Source organism: Porites lutea, chromosome 11 (assembly GCF_958299795.1).
Source record: "Porites lutea chromosome 11, jaPorLute2.1, whole genome shotgun sequence".
Taxonomy (NCBI): Eukaryota; Metazoa; Cnidaria; class Anthozoa; order Scleractinia; family Poritidae; genus Porites; species Porites lutea.
The window spans coordinates 11681454-11702650 of NC_133211.1; the positions used below are offsets into that span (position 1 = coordinate 11681454).

Below are 21197 nucleotides of genomic sequence, written 5' to 3' on the forward strand. Positions count from 1 at the left end.
TTGCAATCGAACGCGAAATCCGAAGACGGATTTCACCACCGAGAAATCCGTCCTCAGGGTGGATTTCAATAAAGAAATCCAATTCCGGATTTCATGGATTTTCTTTTTACCGTTCGATTGGGAAATCCGAAAAACGATTTGCAAAACTGTTCTAGTGAACAGCGGTCTTCTTTTTGCTGATTATGCGTGCCCGTGCAAGACAGCTGTCGGCTTAAGGACAGTTTTTCAAATCCTTTTTCGGATTTCCCAATCGAATGGTGAAAATGAAAATCCAAAAACAGATATCTCATCGTTGAAATCCGTTTTCGGATTTCGCGTGCGATTACAAATCCGAAATCTGGATTTGAAAATCTAAATCTAGATTTCCCAATCGAACGCACCCTAAAAATCCTCTTCCGTTGCACCACTGTGTTCAAACTCAAGACCACAAAGTGACTGTATAAGTCACAACGTATTTTTATTTATGTTGTACAAAAACAAGCATCACTAGCCGTTCAGAATTCCCATTCAATGTGCTGATTACAGCAATTATTTTGATCAAAAAAGAGGAAACAAATATATTAGATACTCTTTACACGTAATAAATAGTCTGAAATAAATCCTATCCTAAAGGGCAAAGAAAACAAGCATTGCCAGAGTTATTAAAATTGATCGTTATGAGCTCTCACCATAATTTGAATAACAGCTCGAAATAAATACTGATTACTAATAAATCCAGCTTGAATTTCAGCTACACTTAGGGATGGACCATTAGAAAAGTTACGGGGGAGGGGGTAGGGAAGTTTCGAGCAGCAGGAATTTTTTGTCGTTATCAAATTCCTTGTATGAATATTTTTTAGGCGTTAGCATGAATTTTTTTTAGAGTTAATTGGCGTGCATGAATTTTTTTTCATTTAATTTTCCCTTGCGCGAATATTTTTTTTTGTACTTCGCCCGTCCCCCACCCCCTCCCCATAAGTTTTCTAATGGTCCGTCCCTTAGTTCCAATTTTTTATGACATAACCAATCTGAAGTGCAACTAGAATTTTATTGAGGATCAACCACGGTCTTAATTCCTTAAAACACTCAAAATCAAGAGAAGCGACTGTGTTGACTAGATTGCTTGGACAAATTAATTCGTGAATATCAACATTGAAGGGTAACGAGACCAAACATGAACAAGCGTTTATGGCCGGGATTTTAGGTCAACATTTTTTTCCCTACGGTCACGCAACGCAGCTCCTACCGTCACGAAACGGAGGAGGGAGGAATGCGTGACGGGCCTAAAAGCCCCGAATCAGTTCATTCCAGTGTTTTGGATGTTCCCTTAAACGGATTTCTAATGGTACTTAAACATGATTTACTCAACTTTCTGTGAAGTGCGTCAGTAGATATTACATCTATAATTTTAAACTCGGCAATAAACAATAAATGGAAAAATACATTTCTTCTCTACTACCCCTTCTAAAACCTAACTTCAAGAATAAATCTCCAATTTTCAATAACTTTTTGATTGATTAATTCCCCCAAGCAAAAAGAATAAAAAACATGTAACTGGCGAGCAAGTCAGATTGGGAATAATCATTTTTCAGGGAATGAAAATCAAAAAGGTTGTAGACCCGCATGCTGCTGATTAAAATACATTTGTACTAGTTCTCTATGGATAATTTCACGTGGAACTCAAACTACAATTTGATCGTCGATTGTCGAGGATTACCCGAAGACTATCAAAGGTTTTTGAAATTGAGTCGAATATTTGATAGTTTTCGTGGGCGTGACTATCGAAATTTACTCATATTTTGATAATGGGTTATGTTTTCCGTTTAGTGCAAAAACTGGTCATCACATCAGACGTTTGCCCTTTTACAGTGTAAGTCTTCGTTTAAGTAATTTAAATTTGTCAGCTCTTTTGAAATGTCACTAGATATATAAACTTGTGCAATAAAAAAAACAAACAAACAAATCGGTGCTTGCAGGAAGCCATGGGCTCCTGATGGCTATCATTATCTTTAGATTATGTAAACTTCTCAAATTTTCACTGTTCCATAAATTGCTCTATCGTAATATAAATAGCCACTATAAACCAAAAGTACGTCATATCTTAATAAATATATTTTTTCTCTAATAATACAACAAGAGCCTACAATAAGGGACTCCCGTCATGTAATTGCGTGACATAGATGAGTCACGCAATCCCTACTTTTAAGGGTGTGCGGCACCCCCCACACGACCTTGGGACTTTTTACAAAACTGAAGGCACGATACAGTAAGGAGAGAGTCTCCTTCCTGTCTTCGATGTTATGTCGTCACTTACCAATCTACGTTAGTAATACTGCTGAGAATTTTAAAAGGGAGTAATGAAAATGGGTTGCTGTTTACGTGTTCGTTCTATGTAAAGCTGGGGTAAGATTGTAAAGACGCAATTTCCTGTACAATATCTGCATTAAAGTGATAACAAAGACCTATTATAAAATATATAAAAAAGAACAAGGGCTTCAGAGACAGCAGAATGATTCATTCCAGTCAATAAATATCACCTACGGGGAAAATGTAAATAAACACAGGGCACCCAATCTCTATCGCCCTACAATCTTCAGCGACGTTTTTGAGCGACGCACGTCTACCGAAGGTGAGCCTTTTTTCTCTTTTAAGTCGCCTTGACGGCACCAAACTTGTATAGCTAAGTGTTTTTGCTCTTGTAGAGAAGTTGGGTCCAAATATATGTTCAATATCAAGGGTCAAGAGTACCAAAAGTCCAATTCCGGTTGACGTGCGTCGCTCAAAATCGTCGCTGCTTTAACTCCCTACTATTTTGCTCTGACCATACGCGGTCACGTGTTCCACATGGTACTTAATGATATGGATATGGTGGTGGGTTTCCTGGGAATCCTGTATGGAACGTAGTAGATATGGTCAACGGCTTGCTGAAGTCACTTCTCCCCAGTCCATAATCAGGCCTGCAATCTTGTCTTAAACTATCAGGATATCCGTTTAAAGTAGAGTGCACATGCGCGGTAAGATGACTCGGCGTATGATGAATTGTATGCTCGTTGGGATGACCTAAGTATCCTGGATGTGGAAGAGGACGGGGTGCGTGACAAGGATGAGAGAGAGCACCTGTTGAAGACAACGGTGTAAGAGAGTTCATTTGCAGGTTATGTATGTAAGGATGCGTGGACAGATTCATACTGGATGACGTATTCAGTGGTGTTGTGACCGTAGGTCTGTCAGTGCAGAACGTCTGTTGTCGGCAGCTGCTTTGAAAGGAGGCAAAACTGCAAGACGAGTCGAACGCGTCCGATGGACGTCGAGGAAATACGACATGGCCAAACGCACTTCCTATCAAGAAAATAAAAGGAGATATGGATATTATCAAGATATTATCAAGGGCTTTTCAAGTAAACTTGACGAGGATGGTGGTGTGGGAAGCGTAGCTACCTTGGTATGCGGTATATGGATTTAGAAACGAGAAGGGAACTGGAGCCGAAATGTGTCCTGCAATTATTTCTGGGATAGTTACTGAGGATGCGCCGGTCAGCTATTGGCCAATGATTTTTCGAAAATCCTCAAATAAGAATGACCGAGACCAGGTTTTATGAGCCCGTGAGATTGAGTACCCCACCTATACCTAAACCCTTGTTTTTACTAAAACCTCTAAGATGCCTAGCCTGGTTGAGGTCATTGTTATCTAAGGTCTTCATATTTTTTAGCTGTCCCTAGTAATAGTCCCAGAATTCAATGCGAAAGTCACCTCGTCCCAGTTTTCATCTCGTCTGTAAGTACTTCATAGAGAGCTTACCAGAATGTCCCATCATTGGAGGAGGAGAGGGGTCGTTTATATCCGGGAATTTAGGTGGAGAATCCTGATAAGTACGTTTGCAAGACTCGCCACTTGATGTAGATCCCGCGGGGGAGAGAGACAGGGCGTCTGTGTCGTTGCAGTCATCTGGCGATTTTCTGGAACGGTACAATAAGAACAAAATTAATCTTTCCTCAAAACTCCACTTATTGCCCACTTAACAAGTAAAATGCATCTCACACAGCGTTGCCAGTGAATGCCTTATTCACTTATGTCACGCTAAGAAAAAAAAGCGAGAAGACATATACGGTAAAGTCCTTGCTTTTCTGAGCTGACTTCTTGTAAATAAATCCGCAGTTGGGACTTTCAAGAAGAAAATTAGTGAGCAATACTTTTATTTCAATGTCATGGATGAACTTACGGAGTGGCAATTCGAATCGAACGTAGGCCATGGCCATCTTGCAGCACTTTGAAAATCGGCCAAAACACAGGTGATACTTTTTAGTTTTGATTTCGTGCATTCAATAGAGTGGAAGGCTGGAAAATCCCGTTTTTAGTTAAAAAGTATACAGTGTCACTTAATTTCTTTTTATTCTCATTATTATGATTATGATTATTTTAATACGCTTAGTGGTTAAGATGTCTGCCCGTGTCTCGATATAATTGCGTGTAGAAAATACTCATACGTAAGCCTCTTACTGAAAAGAAGGTTCCTTTTCATGTTCTTATGAGTAAACATCCTTTGTGATTCTTTCAGGGCTTTTAGCACTCATGGCACATTCAGGTTAACCCCATTAAGACCTGGCGGCAAACCAAATGTGGTTTGGCTTTAGTTTCATAATGTGCTCTCCTTTGTAATTCACTGCGGTAATTTTGTCACGCTTACTAACACGTGTGGTTCGTAAAGTTCCGGTCTCTGAAAATTCAAAGGAAAATATATATGTATTGATCTCCTTTGGATCCAGTTGATAGTTACTCAGCCACAACAGAACAGTCGCCTTATGAAATTCTTGATCAAACGATCTCAAGATTTGCAAATCAGTGAGCCATTTTAAACGTTGCCTTAAGTTAAGCCTCTTACGTAATTTTGTCTCTATATTTGATTAGAATTGACTTGTGCTATTTGCAATATTTTTTAGACTCGTTTTATCGTTTTATTGTATTTTGTGCTGAATTTACTCTTATTATATAGTATTTAATGAAATTTTATTCTAATTAATTAGTTCTTATTGTAAATATATACTTCAGTTTTAATTTTTGCCTCTGAAAATCCCCCATGGAGAAGTGGTAGTAAACGATGTATGTATGTAGTATGAAAGATGAAGTTCTTTACCATACTTTCACAGGAAAGCATTTGAAAAATCTTTGATTTCTTTGCCAACGTTACCTTGATCGCCATTTGAATCGTTGTAAAGGGCTAGATGACACCTACACTCTCTGCTCTCCAAGAAAGATCAAACTGAGTTGTGGTGAGGGGGGGTACATGGACACATCCTAACAGCCACATAGTTGATATCAGTCCCCCCTCTGAAAATCAGCTTTGAAAGAGGGTGGATGTTAATCGGGCTAATAACGACAGTCATCGCGCGCGCCCAAACGGGTAGTCTTAGCGAAAACCACAGACTGTCCGCGGTAGGGTTTGATCCACCTTAATGGAAGTAAATGTTTTCCTGAATAGGGCACGTCTAATGTCTACTTTAGGACCAGCTTACGGTGCTTACCTTCATTTTATTCTTTCCGGCGATTCCCGCTGAGTTGAGCGGGTAATCTACTCCCATATTATCCCAAAGAAACTACACTGAAGCCACTATCATGGCCAATTTATCATTTGTTTGAGATAGCTCTGGGACCCATTTATTCTCTACATCAATTGCTTTAGTGTTGAGGATCACGTAAGCGAGATCCAGTGAGTACAATCTCCCGGGTGTACAACTTTGTTGTGATTTTTTTGTACTGTATAAATCATTTCAATTTAATATTATACAGCACTTTTTTATGATATTGTTACGGAGCCGGAGGCTGTTGTCAGTATTTGTACGTAATGCTTTTAAATTTAAATTTTCCTATTTGTTAATGTATATGTTAAACCATTAAACGGCAACTAAAATTAAATCATTATTACGTAATATCACCGCCATGGGCGCACATACCTTTTAAGTGAAATATGGTGCATTGTGTTGTTGCAGCTTCCACGAAATCCCTTTGCAAAGGGGTTGTTCTCAATCTTTAATTGGGTTATCTAATGGAGAAATAACATAACTTCAGATGTCACGAGTAAGGGCCAACCTTTTAAAATCCCCTCTTCTCTGTACACTTCTCAGTCTATCATTCTTAAGATACTCAAAAGAGGATAATTATAATTTGTTTAAAAATCGCACGACATTTGGCCATGGGAGATATTTTCTTGATTCCTGTGTACAGTATATATGTCAGTCATAACAATGACCATGTACTGGTCGAGGGTCGCGAGATTTTATAGTTACCAAGCTAACGCAAACGTATCTGATCGTTGTTCCCTATGCCCATTTCTATCTACCATAGCTAGTTTTATAAGCATGGTGTGGGCAAGAACTCATGTGCCTTCTACGGCTCTTAAAATCTTACCGTACGAATGAAACTAACCTCGCAATCGGTATTAATATAGCGAGGTTTGATCAACGCGTTTGACGAGCGACCTAAACCAAAATGTTTAATACATAGGTTGGTCGCGTTTTACAACTATACCAGCAGCTCTCTATTTCAAACACTCGTTAAGTTCTTTGTACGTTTAAGTTATATCCCTTAGTGCAGTTGCTGAATTGTTGGCCATGTATTGGGAATTAGTGTCTTTCCCCTCAGCTGTGAATATTCAGTTTTGAGTTAATAAGGTGGTTTGTCTCTTATTTGTCGCATTTTGGGCGTTAACCACTCATTTAGAACCCAGGGGGGTTAAATTAATTTGTTAAAATATAAAACAAACTGGCCTCCTTTGGGCCATGAATATCGCTGTTTATTCAGTAATACCGAAAACATATAGACCACGCAAGACTCGGCAAGTTATGGCAGTCAGTCCAAAGTATAAGTGTCATGTGCTTTATAACCTGAGAAATAAGTAGTAGTATACGTGATCTGGGCATCTCATTAACTTAAAAAAACGTTAAGGGGTAATGCAATACCACTTAGGGAGTACAAAGTGGATTCAAGTTATAAAGATAATTGCTTAAAATTGGATACAAAATTTTAAGAGGATGGTGGGTTTTCCAGTCGCAAAGACCACATATAGTATCAAACAAAAGTTGCGACTAATCCCTGTATATTCATGGAAAGAAATCATCAAAACTTGACGCAATTGTATTAGTTGACAGTACAAAGGAACCTTGAAAAATGAGGCATGAATATAAATGTTTTGTGGGGCGGGACCCTGAGAATAAGGCTTCGTATACATTTGCTGAGAAATAGAATAATCACACTAGTCTTTAGTGTTTGGAGGGTCTATTAGATATTCTATAGAGTGCTGTAATCCTCGCGAGAATTTAGAGAAGGTTACGTGATACTCTCTGATCTGGTCTACGACCTCGGTCATATCTGCTTATACAAGTTCAATAACCTTCATTGCCAACTCTCTATAACCTACTCTTGTTACCTTTGCCATGAAACTCTCCCATTCAATCTCATTAAACTTTTCACTCCAAGAAGTGGCTTAAGTCAAACTTAGAAAAGAGGTACAAATTTCATTTTGAAAAATGCCACAAAAAAGTACCATATGAAACTAATCGCAAGGAGCTTTTATTTGAATGGTCACACCACAGGATTTTGTCCAAAGAATCATAAGCCCCAACTACCTTACAAGACTCCATTATTTACTCTGGGAGTAAAACTGGGGGTCAACCCCTTTTGGTGCATTCTGCAGGTTATGTCTGCAGGTGATCGCATATCATAAAACTGCTTAGATGGCTTCCTAATTTAAGAGTCGGGTGAAACAGTCAGGCTTGGAAAAAACTCAAAAGGGCTAGAATCTCGAGGAAGATGTGGTGGGCGTGGGGGGAGGGGGGGGGTGCTTATTGTATTTTTAACGATCAGGCCCCGGTTGTCCAAACGTTGGATGGCGCTATCCTATTAGGCCAAAAAATTTCTTTATACAGTGGATAACATATTTGTCCAGTGGATAGCGCTATCCACCTTTTGAACAACTGGGACCAGGTATACTAACTTTTTCTCTTGTGTTAGTTAATCAAAGGTTAAGGTTTGATAAATATCTTTCAGGCCTTCTCTTCGGCGTTTTACTTCTAAGTCAGGTGTTCTACCCTGTTATGTTAAGTTTGTGAAACGCCAGCCGGATAAAAGCGCTCATTAACATTCCTTTTCCATTTACCACATTGACATTCAAGTAATGCAGAAAGTAGTTTGTATGACTAATAAAGATGTCAATAATCTAATGTTTCCTGTGATTTTCAAATTTTCATTTCTTTAAGTCGTAACAAATAGGTTAAAATTGTTGTCTCTGGGATTTATATTGGAAGGAGAGCACGAGCAGTACCCTTATTGCTAATAGGGTAGGTGGGGTGTGTAGTGCGTCTCCTTCAAGCGCCTCTTTCTCACTTGCGCCCATATTAATGCGACGCAGGCTAAGGTTTGGATGTATAAATATTACAGTTTTCATAGAAACTACTTAATATTTCGTTTATTTTTAGTGATGCACAATAATCAAAGGAAAACCACCGAGTTTTACTTTCCTCTGGTATTTTGTGTAAAACACTGTGAAAAGGCAACGAATGTTTAAAATTTCTATCGGATCTTAAGTGAACTTAGTACGTGCTCAGCTAGGTATCCATTAACAGGGGACAAATTAGTGGCGGAAACCCTAAATTATACTGCGGGGACATTTCCTTAGAAGTTAGTAGTCATGCATTTTCTGATCCAGCAGGAGCCGGACACTCTGATAGATGCCGACTAGCTAAAAACACGACAAATACACTCTCCCGAAAACCAAATTCCTAAACCAATGGTATGGAATCTATTCTGTATTGAAGTATAAAGGTAATGGTGAAATATTGACATTAACAACCAGAAATAGCCTTGTTTTGACAACTCAACCAACGGTGTCCATCGGCAACTTCCTAGACTGAAACGCTCCGAAGTCCAAATTGCTAAGATGTGGTTTTCCGTTTTGTAGTGGAGAATATCCCCTCTGTAATCTTCAGTTTTACATTACAGCTTATAAATGAAAACGAAACGCTGGTCACTTAAATGGAAAGAAATGTCGTAAAAAATGCCTGGCTTTTTGTAAAGCAAGTGATTGCTTGGTTGCTAAAAAGACGTGAAAGTTACGGAATCCATGACTGTCAGATATTTGCCGCCATTCACTTTTCGTGATTGCGTGAGAATTTACTTTGTGTCTTTTAACTTTCTCTCTCTAGAAAATCCCTCCAAGTACTGATGACCATTTTGTTTCAAACATTTAAGGAAAACATCTACTGCAGACGCTCTTTTAGAGAAACTCATTGTAAAGTGGAATGTGAAACTATGAAAAATAAACGGAAATTGACAGTGGAGCACCAAATTGAATGCCGGATTTGAAAAACATTTTTATTCGTTTCTTCTTCTCTTCTTTCATTTATAAAACGCAATTCCCTTTAGGGTTAGGCTGTCCTATTCTCTCTCATGCGTTTTAAAAAAGAGTAGTAGCAGTTATTCAAAACATTCGAGAACATGTTTATTTTGCGTCAAAACTATTCACGCTTTGCCAAAGCTATGGTCAACAAACAGGGAAGCCGCAGCTCTTAGAATTTTATTATCTTCGAAAGCGCTCTCAAATTCTTGTCCTGTTTATGCCCAAAAAGAAAATTCACATTAATCCATTGCCATCGTCGGTCAAGTACGAAGACCTCAAATTACCGCCAATTATTCCGCCAATAAAATCTATTGTTGGTGGATTTTATTTCAGACTACTGATAACCCCGGTCAAGACTCGGTTAACACCCCAAATACGCGGCCGCATTAGTATTTTCTAAACCAGTTAAGTTTAATTAATAAATTGGAAAGTTACGTTTCATTAATTAATTGGAACTAAACCTGTTAAGTCGTCAAGTGCGGCCGCAGGCGACATGGTCGATTCTAAGTAATATTTGGCAACGCGTTTTGCAAGCTAAACTAGTCGAGTTCTTTAGCAGGAAAGGCGGTAAGGCAGCCTACGTGAATGAAATTGTAAATACAGGAAGCTCTCAGGAACAACAAACATGTACGGATACCAATTAATGCGATGAAATAAGTGGTTTACCAGGACCGATATCTGAGTCTGTAAGATATCGATTGCGTGTAAACCGCCGAAACCAGAAGTATACGCTTTCTGGCATGCGCAGTAATTAAATATTTTAGGACTCTAAATACTTGATAAAAATACATACTTAATGTAACAGAAATGCGCGCATTTGGCTCTTGGCACTTGGACCTTTAATGTGTCAGCAATTATAAAAATCACTTTGGAATGATTTGAGTTGGACCCGGAAAATAGGAATAAATTTTAAGTATCAAATATTCCAGCACAATGGGAAAGTACTCGTGGCATAAAGTTTGATATGAATGGTCACACTTTCATAATCGCATTTTCGAGCCCTTAAAGTTTAGTCTCGAGTGGTGCACGCTTTGTACCGCAGCAGTTTTGAAAGCGATATACGTAATTCAAGTCTGTTTGCAAAAAAATTTCGAAACACTGATATAAATTATTTTTGTCATTGTTTCGTCAAAATAAACCCTTGGAATGAACTTGATTTTCTTGAATAACGGTTGCAAAAACGAAAAGGATGAAATGAAATTGTTTTTGTGATTTCAGTGTAGTAAAAGCTGTTACTAACTATGTTTTTTTTAGTGTAAAATATTGACATGATAATAGTCGACCACAAAAACAAGCCTTAAAGTTCGCGAATTCTCTTTTAAGTCTTTTCCCGCTAGAAGGTAATGTTCTTACTTATTTCCTTAATGTTCTCAAAGTTAAGAACGACCGTTTAAAGCACCATAAACAGCACCGCAGGAAAATACTCTCAGACTCTTCCATTTTGGAGGGTCGGACCTCTGAAGATCTTTTTATGAACTGAAAGAGTTAAATCCCCCTTGAAAATAATATCTTAACCGTGGGAACAGGAAAATGGTTCTCGAAGGCGTTAGCATTTGATAAGTATCGGCCAGCCTTTATCGCGCTTTATCTTCCTTAATCAAATTTATTTTAAAATCTTTGCAAGTACCTCTTTACAATTTTTTTTTGGAGTATCTTTTTGTTTTGTCGTATACACTTGTATATAGACGCTACCGTATTACGCAAAAACTCAGACAAATTGGTGTCACATGTAGTTAATTTTGAGGTTATAGGAAGCTATCTCATAAGCTCCAGGCTTACGATTTGCTGAGTACGAGATTAACCCCAGATTTACGAACTTTTGAGTACGAGATTTCCTTTTACTAAGGTGAAAACAAAGAAAAAGTATTTTCTTCCTACAATATAGTTTGCACCACTTAAGCCATGGAAAGATGTTCACCTGCCACAAAATGCTTTCCAAACCAGACTCACGAAATTTTACGTTTGATTAACCCCACGGCATCTAAGAATAAACGTCTTGCCTATTATGATTAAAATAACAGTGAAATGTGGCCGTTTCTGTCTTGCAACTGAGACTTTCGTTTTAATACCTTAGTATGAGATCAATATCGTTTTATGAGCGTGCTAATTTTAGGCGTTGGTCAGTTTAGTCATAAAATTGTCCCAGCAGGAGCAAATTCGGGTATTAATAAATGTTACTTCCTTCCAAGTAGGCTAAATTAAGATGAAGACTAATGAACTTCCTAAATAATGCTACCTAAATACTAGCGTTCTAGTGCTAGCCCAGCAAAATGTGTCCAAGCTTAGGTTCTACTTTTGCTTTGTCCGAAAAGCTTTACTAGATTTTCTTACTATGATGAAGGTTAACCTAATTCGTTCGATCCAGCTAGTGTTAGTATCAACAAAAGCATTCTTTTACTCACAAATGCGCTCAGAACTTAGTCTGTCAAGTCACCCGTAGATCAATAGTGCAACTGTCATCAAGTCAGTAAAAGAGGTAGAAAGACATCAGTTGAATTCCCAATGGGAGATGGGTCGATTATATTTTTTTAAAACAATTTCTTTAATATAAATTAGTTAAAAGGACTGAAAAATGGGCCAAACTATAGGATTTTGTCCGTTCGATTCTTACTACCGTAACAACTTGATTCACAACACCGATGGAGTTGAAGATATCTGACCCGTTGGTTGTTTGAGTCAGTTTTTCAATAATGCCAATGTCTTATAGTCCTTTCACTCCTAAGACAGCCTAACATCAAGATTCGTCTTAAAAATCCCCAGATCAGTTTATTTTGCACATATTCTGAAAACCAAATAGCACCTTACAAAAGTAATGCCCAGGAGGTTAATTCATTTGAATGATTCACCCTATAGGCTTTCGCCAATAAGCTCAAACGTTAGAATCCATATAGACACGAGTTTAGCAGTGAAAGAGTTTGACTTGGCTTCTTTGAAAAGCACTAGACCCGTTAGCTACACAGTAATACAAAGGAGGCCAGTGTGTGAAATAAAATCAGCTGCTAGTCATTAACAAGTCAGTCTCACCCTTGGGTTTTGATAGGCAGTCACTCCCATGAATTGTGTTTCAGTAAAGACAAAGGTATAATAGGAGCCCTTCCTCAGTCCATAGGGGCTGTAGTCCTTGGCTGGAATGATATGAACACGCGGCTGGTACTTGTGCATTGAATTCAAAATAACCTGTGGTGTGAAAAAGCATTGGGAAATAATAAAAATTAATCATTTCGTCATAAAAATACAACAATGACCAATCAGTAGTTTTAATTAAATGATCACACTTTCAAGAAAAGCAGAGTGAAATTTAGGACAACCTTGTATTTCTCAACCTTGTACCTCATAATGAACAGTAACACAGGAGAATGCTGTTGGGTAGATTTTTATCTATTTGAATTTTCTCCTTTAACGATTAGCGGGTATCCATAGACAAGTGCAACAGTAAAAAATAAAGAGTTTCCAGAAAACTATAAGCTCAGCAGTTAATGTGAGTGGTTTACTCAATGTCCACAGAACATATGGTTGAGCTTCCCCTTCAAAGCATACTAAGCACACTGAACTAAATCAGTAAAGAGTCAGTAACTTAAAAAACAAACCAACAAGCAAAGAGTATCGCTTAGCAATATTATAAAAAGTAACAAAGAAAAGTTCCGTTTTTGGAGCTAGGAGCTGACGGAGAGGAACTTTTAAAATGGTCTTACTTTTATTGCATTTACGTTAAAATTCAGATACATTTTTTTATTATTTTTATTTTTAGTAATGGGAAAAAAAAGACGACCGTGTGGCATACTAAAATGGGCCTTAATTCATAAATATTACAATGATAACCAGCTGAAGTATTCTACGTGATAATTATGTGAGAAAGAAGCAAAAAATTGTTTGTAGTATTAATTCCCTAAAAAAGCGTTTGCTAGGTTTTATTTTTCTAATTTTACGATTAAGTAAATGAACTTACGCGACAATTAATTTTTTTGTCATTTAATTCAGTAAATGTTTGCATTTAACAACGAGGATTTTAACTTTGCAGGTTTTGACCTTGTTTTCCATATCATAAACATTTTATTCCTTTCAAACCTTTTTCCCCTGTCATTAGAGCTACGACTAAAATTCACAAAAAGCCAAAATTTTATTGGGTAAAATACTTACACACAAAAAACCGACAAATGTGCGGTGTATAAAAAAGAGTAGCAAAGGAAGTTTAATGGTCACACCAAGGGAATTTACTCTACAGAGTTTCATAAGTCCTTGCAGCATAACCACTGCCAAACGTTTTATTTGAATGATGTTTCATTTAGAGACTAAGTTAGAGCGAGCTGTATCCTGTAAAGCAAAATCAGAAAGGAGTTTGTCAACGAAATTTATTCTACTCGATACCATACAATTCAGTAACTGGTTAACCAGGCGAGTTAGGTCTGAGATATATTCGATTACCATAAGAATCTAGTTTATTTCGAAGTCATCATCAAAATTCGCAGCTTGGTTCCGGATAAAATGCCTTATTTTTCAGAATGTTTCAACGCTTGAACAAACCGAGACAAGTATGCCTCTCTCGGTCAAAGTCAATGTTTTTTAAGCTTCCCTTTTACGGACGCACAATTTTCCCTCATTCTATTTGTTTCTTCTCCTCCACTGGCCACTGTCTAATTATCGTGTGTATTAATTAGAAAATGAAAGATTCCAAGTTCAGTCAAATGCCGCATATTTATGTCAATTATCCAGCGTTTACCATTGGTTTTAAATGCTTTAAACCCGCTAATAGTTTTATCACTCTCACCCTCCACAATTTATACCCTTTCTCCAAGCTTTTGTGCTTTGCAAGTGTTGATTTTCGTTTCGAGGTAAAAAGCTTTCACAATCACTTAGGAGAGGCGGAGTAAATCGGCCTCCCAAATCACTTGTTAATACCCCTAGCGGCTGTGGCTATTGTGGACTTGTTTACATCGTTTTTGAAGATAAGAAACGCGAAACTTAAAGAGTCGTTTCGCTTTATGTTCTCATCAAGTTCTTCCTCTACTGTCGTGTCGATCCGACAACTTTCAATTTAATGCACACAAAGAAGACAACACTAATGAACTTTCACTTCATTCACAGAGCTTTCTAATCGTTGTTTAGAACAAGAAGTCTATTTTGCCAAGCCCTTTAGTGTATCAACAAAGGCAATTAAGTCTTTTGTTCACATTCTACGCATTTCAATAACCTTCACATCAATAGAGTTGTTCAAACAAATGCCTGATTTTGTAGATAACAAAGAATAGTCTTCCGTATTTCCAGAAAAGAAATGGACTATGAATTAAATAGTAACTTATCACGATTATCAAATCCCTATGCTTATCTTTATATCCCTTGAGCTTTGTTACGTTTTATTCAATATATTTAGAAAGTGTATTTCTTCAACTTTTCTACTAAAAGGAAATCCTCTGTACAGAAATCTTGCATTTTGCATTTCTTTTAGTTGAATGTTTAGGTTAAAGACTCACTGCGACATCTAGCTCTTTATTGGTCGTCTTTCCGATTCGAACAAAAGATGAGATTGTCCGACGTTAGATATCTGCGATTAAGTTACTTTCAAAAGACAAGCCCTGAATTTTTGCGACTCTGTTTTTCGCCATTAGGCTTCCGAGTTTGCATGACCTTCAGCACAGGACAAAAACTCAGTTAAAATAATTACGTCGTTCCCTGCAAACTCATCCAATTTGCTATAGATTACTGAGTACTACTATGACACATAAAATTGGAGACATTTCTGACCACGAAAAATTTAACATAGCTGTTTTAACACTGTTACAAAAATTCCCTTCTATTGAAGAAAAGGTAATCAGGGAGCTTGAAAGAGTGCTTCGAGAGTAATTTCTTAAGTTGCGTAGTATAGTTTATGCTTAGTTGTGTACGTAATAAAGACTTTTTAAGCTTTGCGATGACAATGTACTTATGATTGATCCAGTACAAAGTTTCTGGTACAAAGTTTATGACAAGTTAAAACTTGCCCTTTTAATTGAGATTTCGAGTATGGTCTTGAAATCAGTTGTGTGTAGTATATTTTACTTAAGCGAAGCTTCGCAAGCAGTACTCAATCGGGTAAGTCGTTCACTGAATCTTAGATGAGTACCACAATGGATACGTATCCTAAGTGCAGTTCTTACTTTCGAGGCTGTGCACGAAATCCGGTTTTGAGATCATTCCAAAGAAACCGACTTTTAGATTCAACTTTCACTATGTAGTTGAACCTGCCTTTCACTGTTTGCGGAAAAGTTAAACTGAAACCCTGTTTACCTCGGGTGTTCAAATAGAGACATAAATTCAGCTGTAGTGATAACTAATACATAGATTCTTTTTGCATGGACAAAATGTTTTCATTTCGACTTTAAAAAGAACTGATCTGTGTATTACTTTTTGGACCATTTCTACCCTGATAAATTTCTTCAAGTGTAGTTGCAACTTTTGAGTCTGTGGGCGAAATCCTATGGCTTCAACATTCGAACAAGTAAACCTCTTCAACAGTACTTTCACATGATACTATTCGTTTAGTATGTAATGCTAACTCCGGAGTTTGAAGCCAAAATCCTGTACTATGCGGACTATTCAAATGAGACCTCTTCAGCATTACATTAACTCGGAGTAATGCATCGTTCTAGCTCTGAGTTTGTATACAAAATCCTTTGATGTGACCATTTTAATTGAAGCCTTAATTCACCAAGAACTGTCACACAATGCCATTTAATTTTTTCAGTATTTCAGGTTTGAAATTGCTTTTGATATTGATCTAAGGAAGAGAGTAACCCTTGAAACCTTTGGAAGTAGAAAAACTAGGAAAACAGTTTCAATTTATTACCCTCGATATTAGAGATGTAAATAGTGCTGTAACGAATGATAAAAATTCATCTTCAAAAGTTACCATTAATTTTAATATCTATGAGCATTCAGGTGGATTTTTGAAATTACATTTATTTATAACATATGCCAATTTACCTATTACAATTAAAATATAACATTAAGGTTCTTTCTTTCTTCAATTTGGGTGAGACTAAGTCCCTGTAATCAATAAGACCTCTTCTCCAAACCTAGCCCCTTTATAAGACAGAGACCTGGCTATTCCCCGCCTCCAAAGCAATAAAAGTAGAAATCTAAGGTACAAATTTTATACTGAGAAATGGCAGCTGAACCTTACAACGTTTAATTATACTGAGCTTTCCATATCCACCTTTTCAGAGAGCGAAGTTAACCATAGGAAAAGGTAAAAACACTGAGCTGATGAGGCATCTATCCATGACCTGACTGTATTCCATTATATCGACTTAAGAGCTTCTTTTTGTGTTAACATGAAATTTTTTCCTTAAGGTCACCCAAAACTTGCCTTGTACTTTCCAGCCACATATAACTATGGCAAACTAAATTTCCTAATGTCATCCTTTTCTTCTAGGTTTTTTTCTCTCTTTGTTGCTTTTCGAGACGGAAAGAAAGGTAAATTAGAAGAATTAACTAGGAGGGTACACTAAAAGTTTCTTTCTTAGTTCTGTTATACCTATAGACTGATTTCGCCTTAGGTGAAAATTCGTTTTGTGGTTGCTCAAAATCTTTTGGAGAGAGTCTCTAGAACTATGTTAGGCGTTCCTCATTATAATCATTCCTCGGTGTGACGACCTTGAGGCTCAAACATTCAAGAACACACTTTGCAATGTTAGGAAACATGGAAATAAGGTGTTTATATATGGTAATTGCTCAAATTCTTGGGGAGAGCCTCTAGATCTCGGTTAGGCTTTCCCCATATCATTCCTTGGTCTGACTGGCTTCTGGTTCGAACGTTCAAGGACACAATGCAATGTTACTGTTATGAAACAAGGAGATATGGCATGTATACGGAACTTATCTCACGATGGAGATGTCTTTTAACTTACGTGTCCCATCTGGTCCATGTGATTGTTCGTCAGTTTCATCTTCTGAAAAGAAACGACCTGCCTCATCCATTGAGAACCTGTTCCCGGCGAGTCTGGATGAACAAAGATTCTTGTGGGCATTAATGGCTCTGCTTTGCCGGTCACAGACCATTCTGAGTTGTGAAACTTGTACCTGTTATCGTCCGCTGGAATAATGTCCAAAACCAACACATACTCCTCCTTAGGATTTAAGCCGCTTATATTGACCCTGATCACGGGAAACATGCGTCTGTTTACGTAATAGAAAATTAAAATGTTTTTAGTGACGGGAAAATACCCCAAGAAAAGTTAAGTGACGTTGGAATGGATGTTCTTGGTGTTTTCATAACATTTACAGGTTGGATTTTTGTTGATGTTTTCTATTCCCGTCAAATTTCACGGGCGTATTTTCAGGCGAGAATCACGGAATAGTGCTAAACCACTGTGGGTGGGTCTAAACTGGTTTTCAATCAGCTGGGAGAGGGATCAAAGGGAACGTTTTTAAGATCGCGTTAGTTCATGGATGATCACGGTCTTGTTCTAATTCACTCTTTCATCGACTCATTTGCGTCGAATGATAGCAATTTTCTTTTTCCGGAGTTTTTCACATTTACGAGAAACCAAACGACCGAAACAAATATTTTTATAAACTGTGAAGTATCCTCGAAATCGGTCCCAGAATATTACAAAATGGCGTCGTGATTTATGGGTGAAGTTTGGACACGAACACTTTGTTAGAGCGCTTTTGGAGAGCTTGACAGCTACGTACATAAATCGAGTGTAGTTAAATGATGGCTGTTGAAACATGAACTCTTATCACACATGTTTTCTACGACAGCGCTGTCAAGGTTTACAAGTATAATTATTTGTTTGTCTCGACCTCCCATTACTGATTCTGTTTGTCCTGAGCGCGCACTGAAGAGGGAAATTGGAAAGACCATAGCTTTCCCTTAACTTCTAAAATTGTGGGGAGAAAAATTAGTTTTCCGAATGTTCTGCTCGGGAAAAATTGCGAAAGAAACATCAATACGGGAAGTGCTGTTTTATAGCTTTCGTTTGATTTGTTACACACTTTAAACTTTGTCGGTCCACAAACTTTAACGTTAGAGCACATAGAACGAAGGATTTACTCTAAGTTGTAGTTGGGCTCTAAAACGGTTTGCTTTAGTAATTGCGCCGAGGAATCTATCCTTTTTCTGTTGTTTCATACCGGAGAGATTTTTACTAGACATGACATCGGAAATTTGAACGCGCGTATAATACATGGTGCTCTTTCTCTTACCGCCCCGTTTTGGTGATAATCATCTCAGTTCCTATATTGTGAAACTTGTCCCATAGCTCTTTATTCTCGAGTTCCACCTCCATATTGTCCGATCTCAGCTGACCGTGCGGAAGAGACGAAGAAAAACCAAACGCCATAGTGTGTATTTGAGAATATCCCGGGTTAATCGGTTGACTGGGAATCGTAGCAGAACCATGCATGTCTTCGTAAAAGTTTGTTGGGCGGCTGTACGACATGAGGGAATCAACGTGACGATCTGGCGAAAGGAAAGATCATGGTGTCAGTGTTTAGATGGCTGGCCGCATATGCATGTGACTTAAGGTATGTTTGAGGTCTGGCGAGCCATTGTAATGCAACTTATAAGGAAGCCGAAGCCTCGTTACAATTTCCATTACGTCAGTTGACGAAGACAACGTCAAGGAAGCGGGTTGTACAGAGCTTAGCAAAGCCGAGAAATTACGGACGCAGATTAAAGTGGAAAGAATAAATTTTTCGCTTACCGAAGTCAAAATCCTGTCCCTGAAGCATTGAGCTGCTGCAACCAAGAGGCAAACCGGCACGTGGAGGTAACTGACCTTCCGGGCTTTCAACGGATGTCATCATCGCATAAGAAAACTTAGCAGCTCTCTACCTCTCAAGGGCTTCTGACTTTCAAATGCAATGGTTCAGTGACTTATTTTAGTCTTATATTGAACTGCGAACTTGATGTCCAGCAAATGAAGTGGCGGCCAAATCAACCAGCGTCGTTTGCAATGCCAGACAATTCAAATGGTTTGGCACGGTACTCCGGTGTGATTCAATTCAAACATAAACAGCACTCTACGGAGCTCTACGGTAAAGTTTTGCTTTTGCAATCAATCATTAAACGATTTTATTTATACACCATAGAGACTTAATGTCTCTCGGTAAAGGACATTCATAAATCACTTAGGCGTTCTGCTCAATTACAGTAATGAATCTATTAACGCTCTGATTGGATGACCAGCTGTCAAGTAGCCATCAAAGTTGTCTTTGGATAGCAATAAGCGGTGACGTTTTTGTCATTTCCTGTTGGCCTTTAAATAGCTATTGTGTAGACAATCAATTTGCCGTGTGAAGGAGGCGGACTTGGACAGCCCATAACAACGAACATTACACCAAAATTATCCGAGAAAGAATTACTCGGATATTTTACTCTGAAAAGAGAATTACACAATGAATTTGAATAAGAATGGAGGGTCACTCGAGCGCGCACACGACACAATACAGAGGCGAATTTACAAGCTCAACATAACCAAGTATTTCCGGCTCTGCGGAAGCTCACAAATTATGACAGATACAAAAATTCAATGAGCCCACTGGGAAAACGTCCATGCCTGATGTAAGGAGAAAAGAAAACAACGATCTTTCAATTTGTTTTGTACTCGAGTTGAAAAGAATTATGCACTCAGCCACAAGGCTTTGTGTAACTATGCAGACACGGCCATTGTTTCTTGTCAGCTTTCAAAATTTAATCAGTAAAACAGCATGGATTGAAAAGCGATTTTGTACTAAGAAGATAAATCAAACCCTTTTGAAAATAAACTGAAAAACAAATTAGTGGTAAAATGCAAGGCCGAGCGCCCAAAAATCGATTCAAGTCAGCTTTTGTCGTTGATTGACACATGCCTATTTAAACAGCCCAAAACCAACACAGATATCTAGAGACTCACGTAGACATCGTTTGGTACAATAAAATGAAATTTTTAGAGTCCAGTGCTAATCCATTTTGTGTATAAATGCCAATGGAAACCAGACTAAATTGATAGTTAAAACGCTTTGCTTCAGATCGTGTGAATTCAACACACGATGCTTAAAATATTAATTATAGCTCAGTACTCGCAATTTATTCTTTAAAAATACGTGGCGTTCACTTTTGCCAAAATCACGGTTATTGGATTCAGTTGTAACACTCCATTACACGCCGGCTCATATTTCCAAGAAGTGCCCCCTTCGACTCTGTATAAAATGTTCGCTAAAAACTCGGGGAAACGATAAATGTAAGATTATTTCGTACCGCTTTAAAACCACTAAGGAAAACTGACAATGGCAGATGTTTAAAAATAAAATAAATCTACCTCCTAGCTATTTCCACGGCTTGCAAAAGGATACTGTTTTCTTCCGTTCGGTAGGCAACGCGGGCGTTCTTTTTCCGGCTGGATTATCGCAAGCCAGGACTAGTCAGCCAGCAAATCACCTTGGTCAGATTTTTAGTTTTTGTTTTACACCCCGACAGACAGCCATTAGAAAAAGAAACTTTTATCTAGATGTCATTTAATAAGGACTGTAAAAGGAAAAAATTAAAAATTGTTTTAAAACGACCGCAGTTGTTCCATCGCGTTAACAGCTGGTATAAGTGGGAGTGAATCGGTATTAAGAACCTTTTGCAAGCTAAAAGCTTTTAACAGATTAATGAGACCAAGACTAAAGAACACGAAAATGGACGTAACGTAATGCGTGCGCCGTTCAAAACTTTTAAAACTGTCCATCATTAGTTGTTTATTTAGTCAGTATCGTCTTGTAATACACTGAACTGTTAATTGCCTGTTCAAAGCTGTTATAAAATAAAACTTTTTTATTCGGGGCTAGGGATTTCAATGCAGGTAGAAAACAATTCTCTAAAGTCTT

The 21197-nt window shown here is 37.9% G+C and overlaps 1 protein-coding gene across 1 annotated transcript; it reads right to left on the reverse strand.

Annotated features, from left to right (window-relative positions):
* Window positions 1–931: 931 nt before the first annotated feature.
* Window positions 932–20933, reverse strand: LOC140952511 (uncharacterized). The gene is made up of 7 exons (XM_073401933.1): window positions 19052–20933; window positions 18552–18807; window positions 17252–17519; window positions 12393–12545; window positions 5929–6017; window positions 3779–3936; window positions 932–3318 (listed from the first exon to the last, which is right to left on the reverse strand). Exons 1-7 carry the CDS (start codon window positions 19152–19154, stop codon window positions 2831–2833), a joined length of 1515 nt encoding a protein of 504 aa, XP_073258034.1. The 5' UTR covers window positions 19155–20933; the 3' UTR covers window positions 932–2830.
* Window positions 20934–21197: the final 264 nt, after the last annotated feature.

Excerpts from the sequence above, each read along its gene's own strand:
- LOC140952511 (XM_073401933.1), bottom strand. The coding sequence starts at position 19,154 with ATGATGACATCCGTTGAAAGCCCGGAAGGTCAGTTACCTCCACGTGCC. Across the intron at positions 17,520-18,551 it reads ATTATCACCAAAACGGGGCG|ACGCATGTTTCCCGTGATCA; the intron begins GTAAGAGAAAGA and ends TTACGTAAACAG. Across the intron at positions 12,546-17,251 it reads ACATGGACCAGATGGGACAC|GTTATTTTGAATTCAATGCA; the intron begins GTAAGTTAAAAG and ends TTCACACCACAG.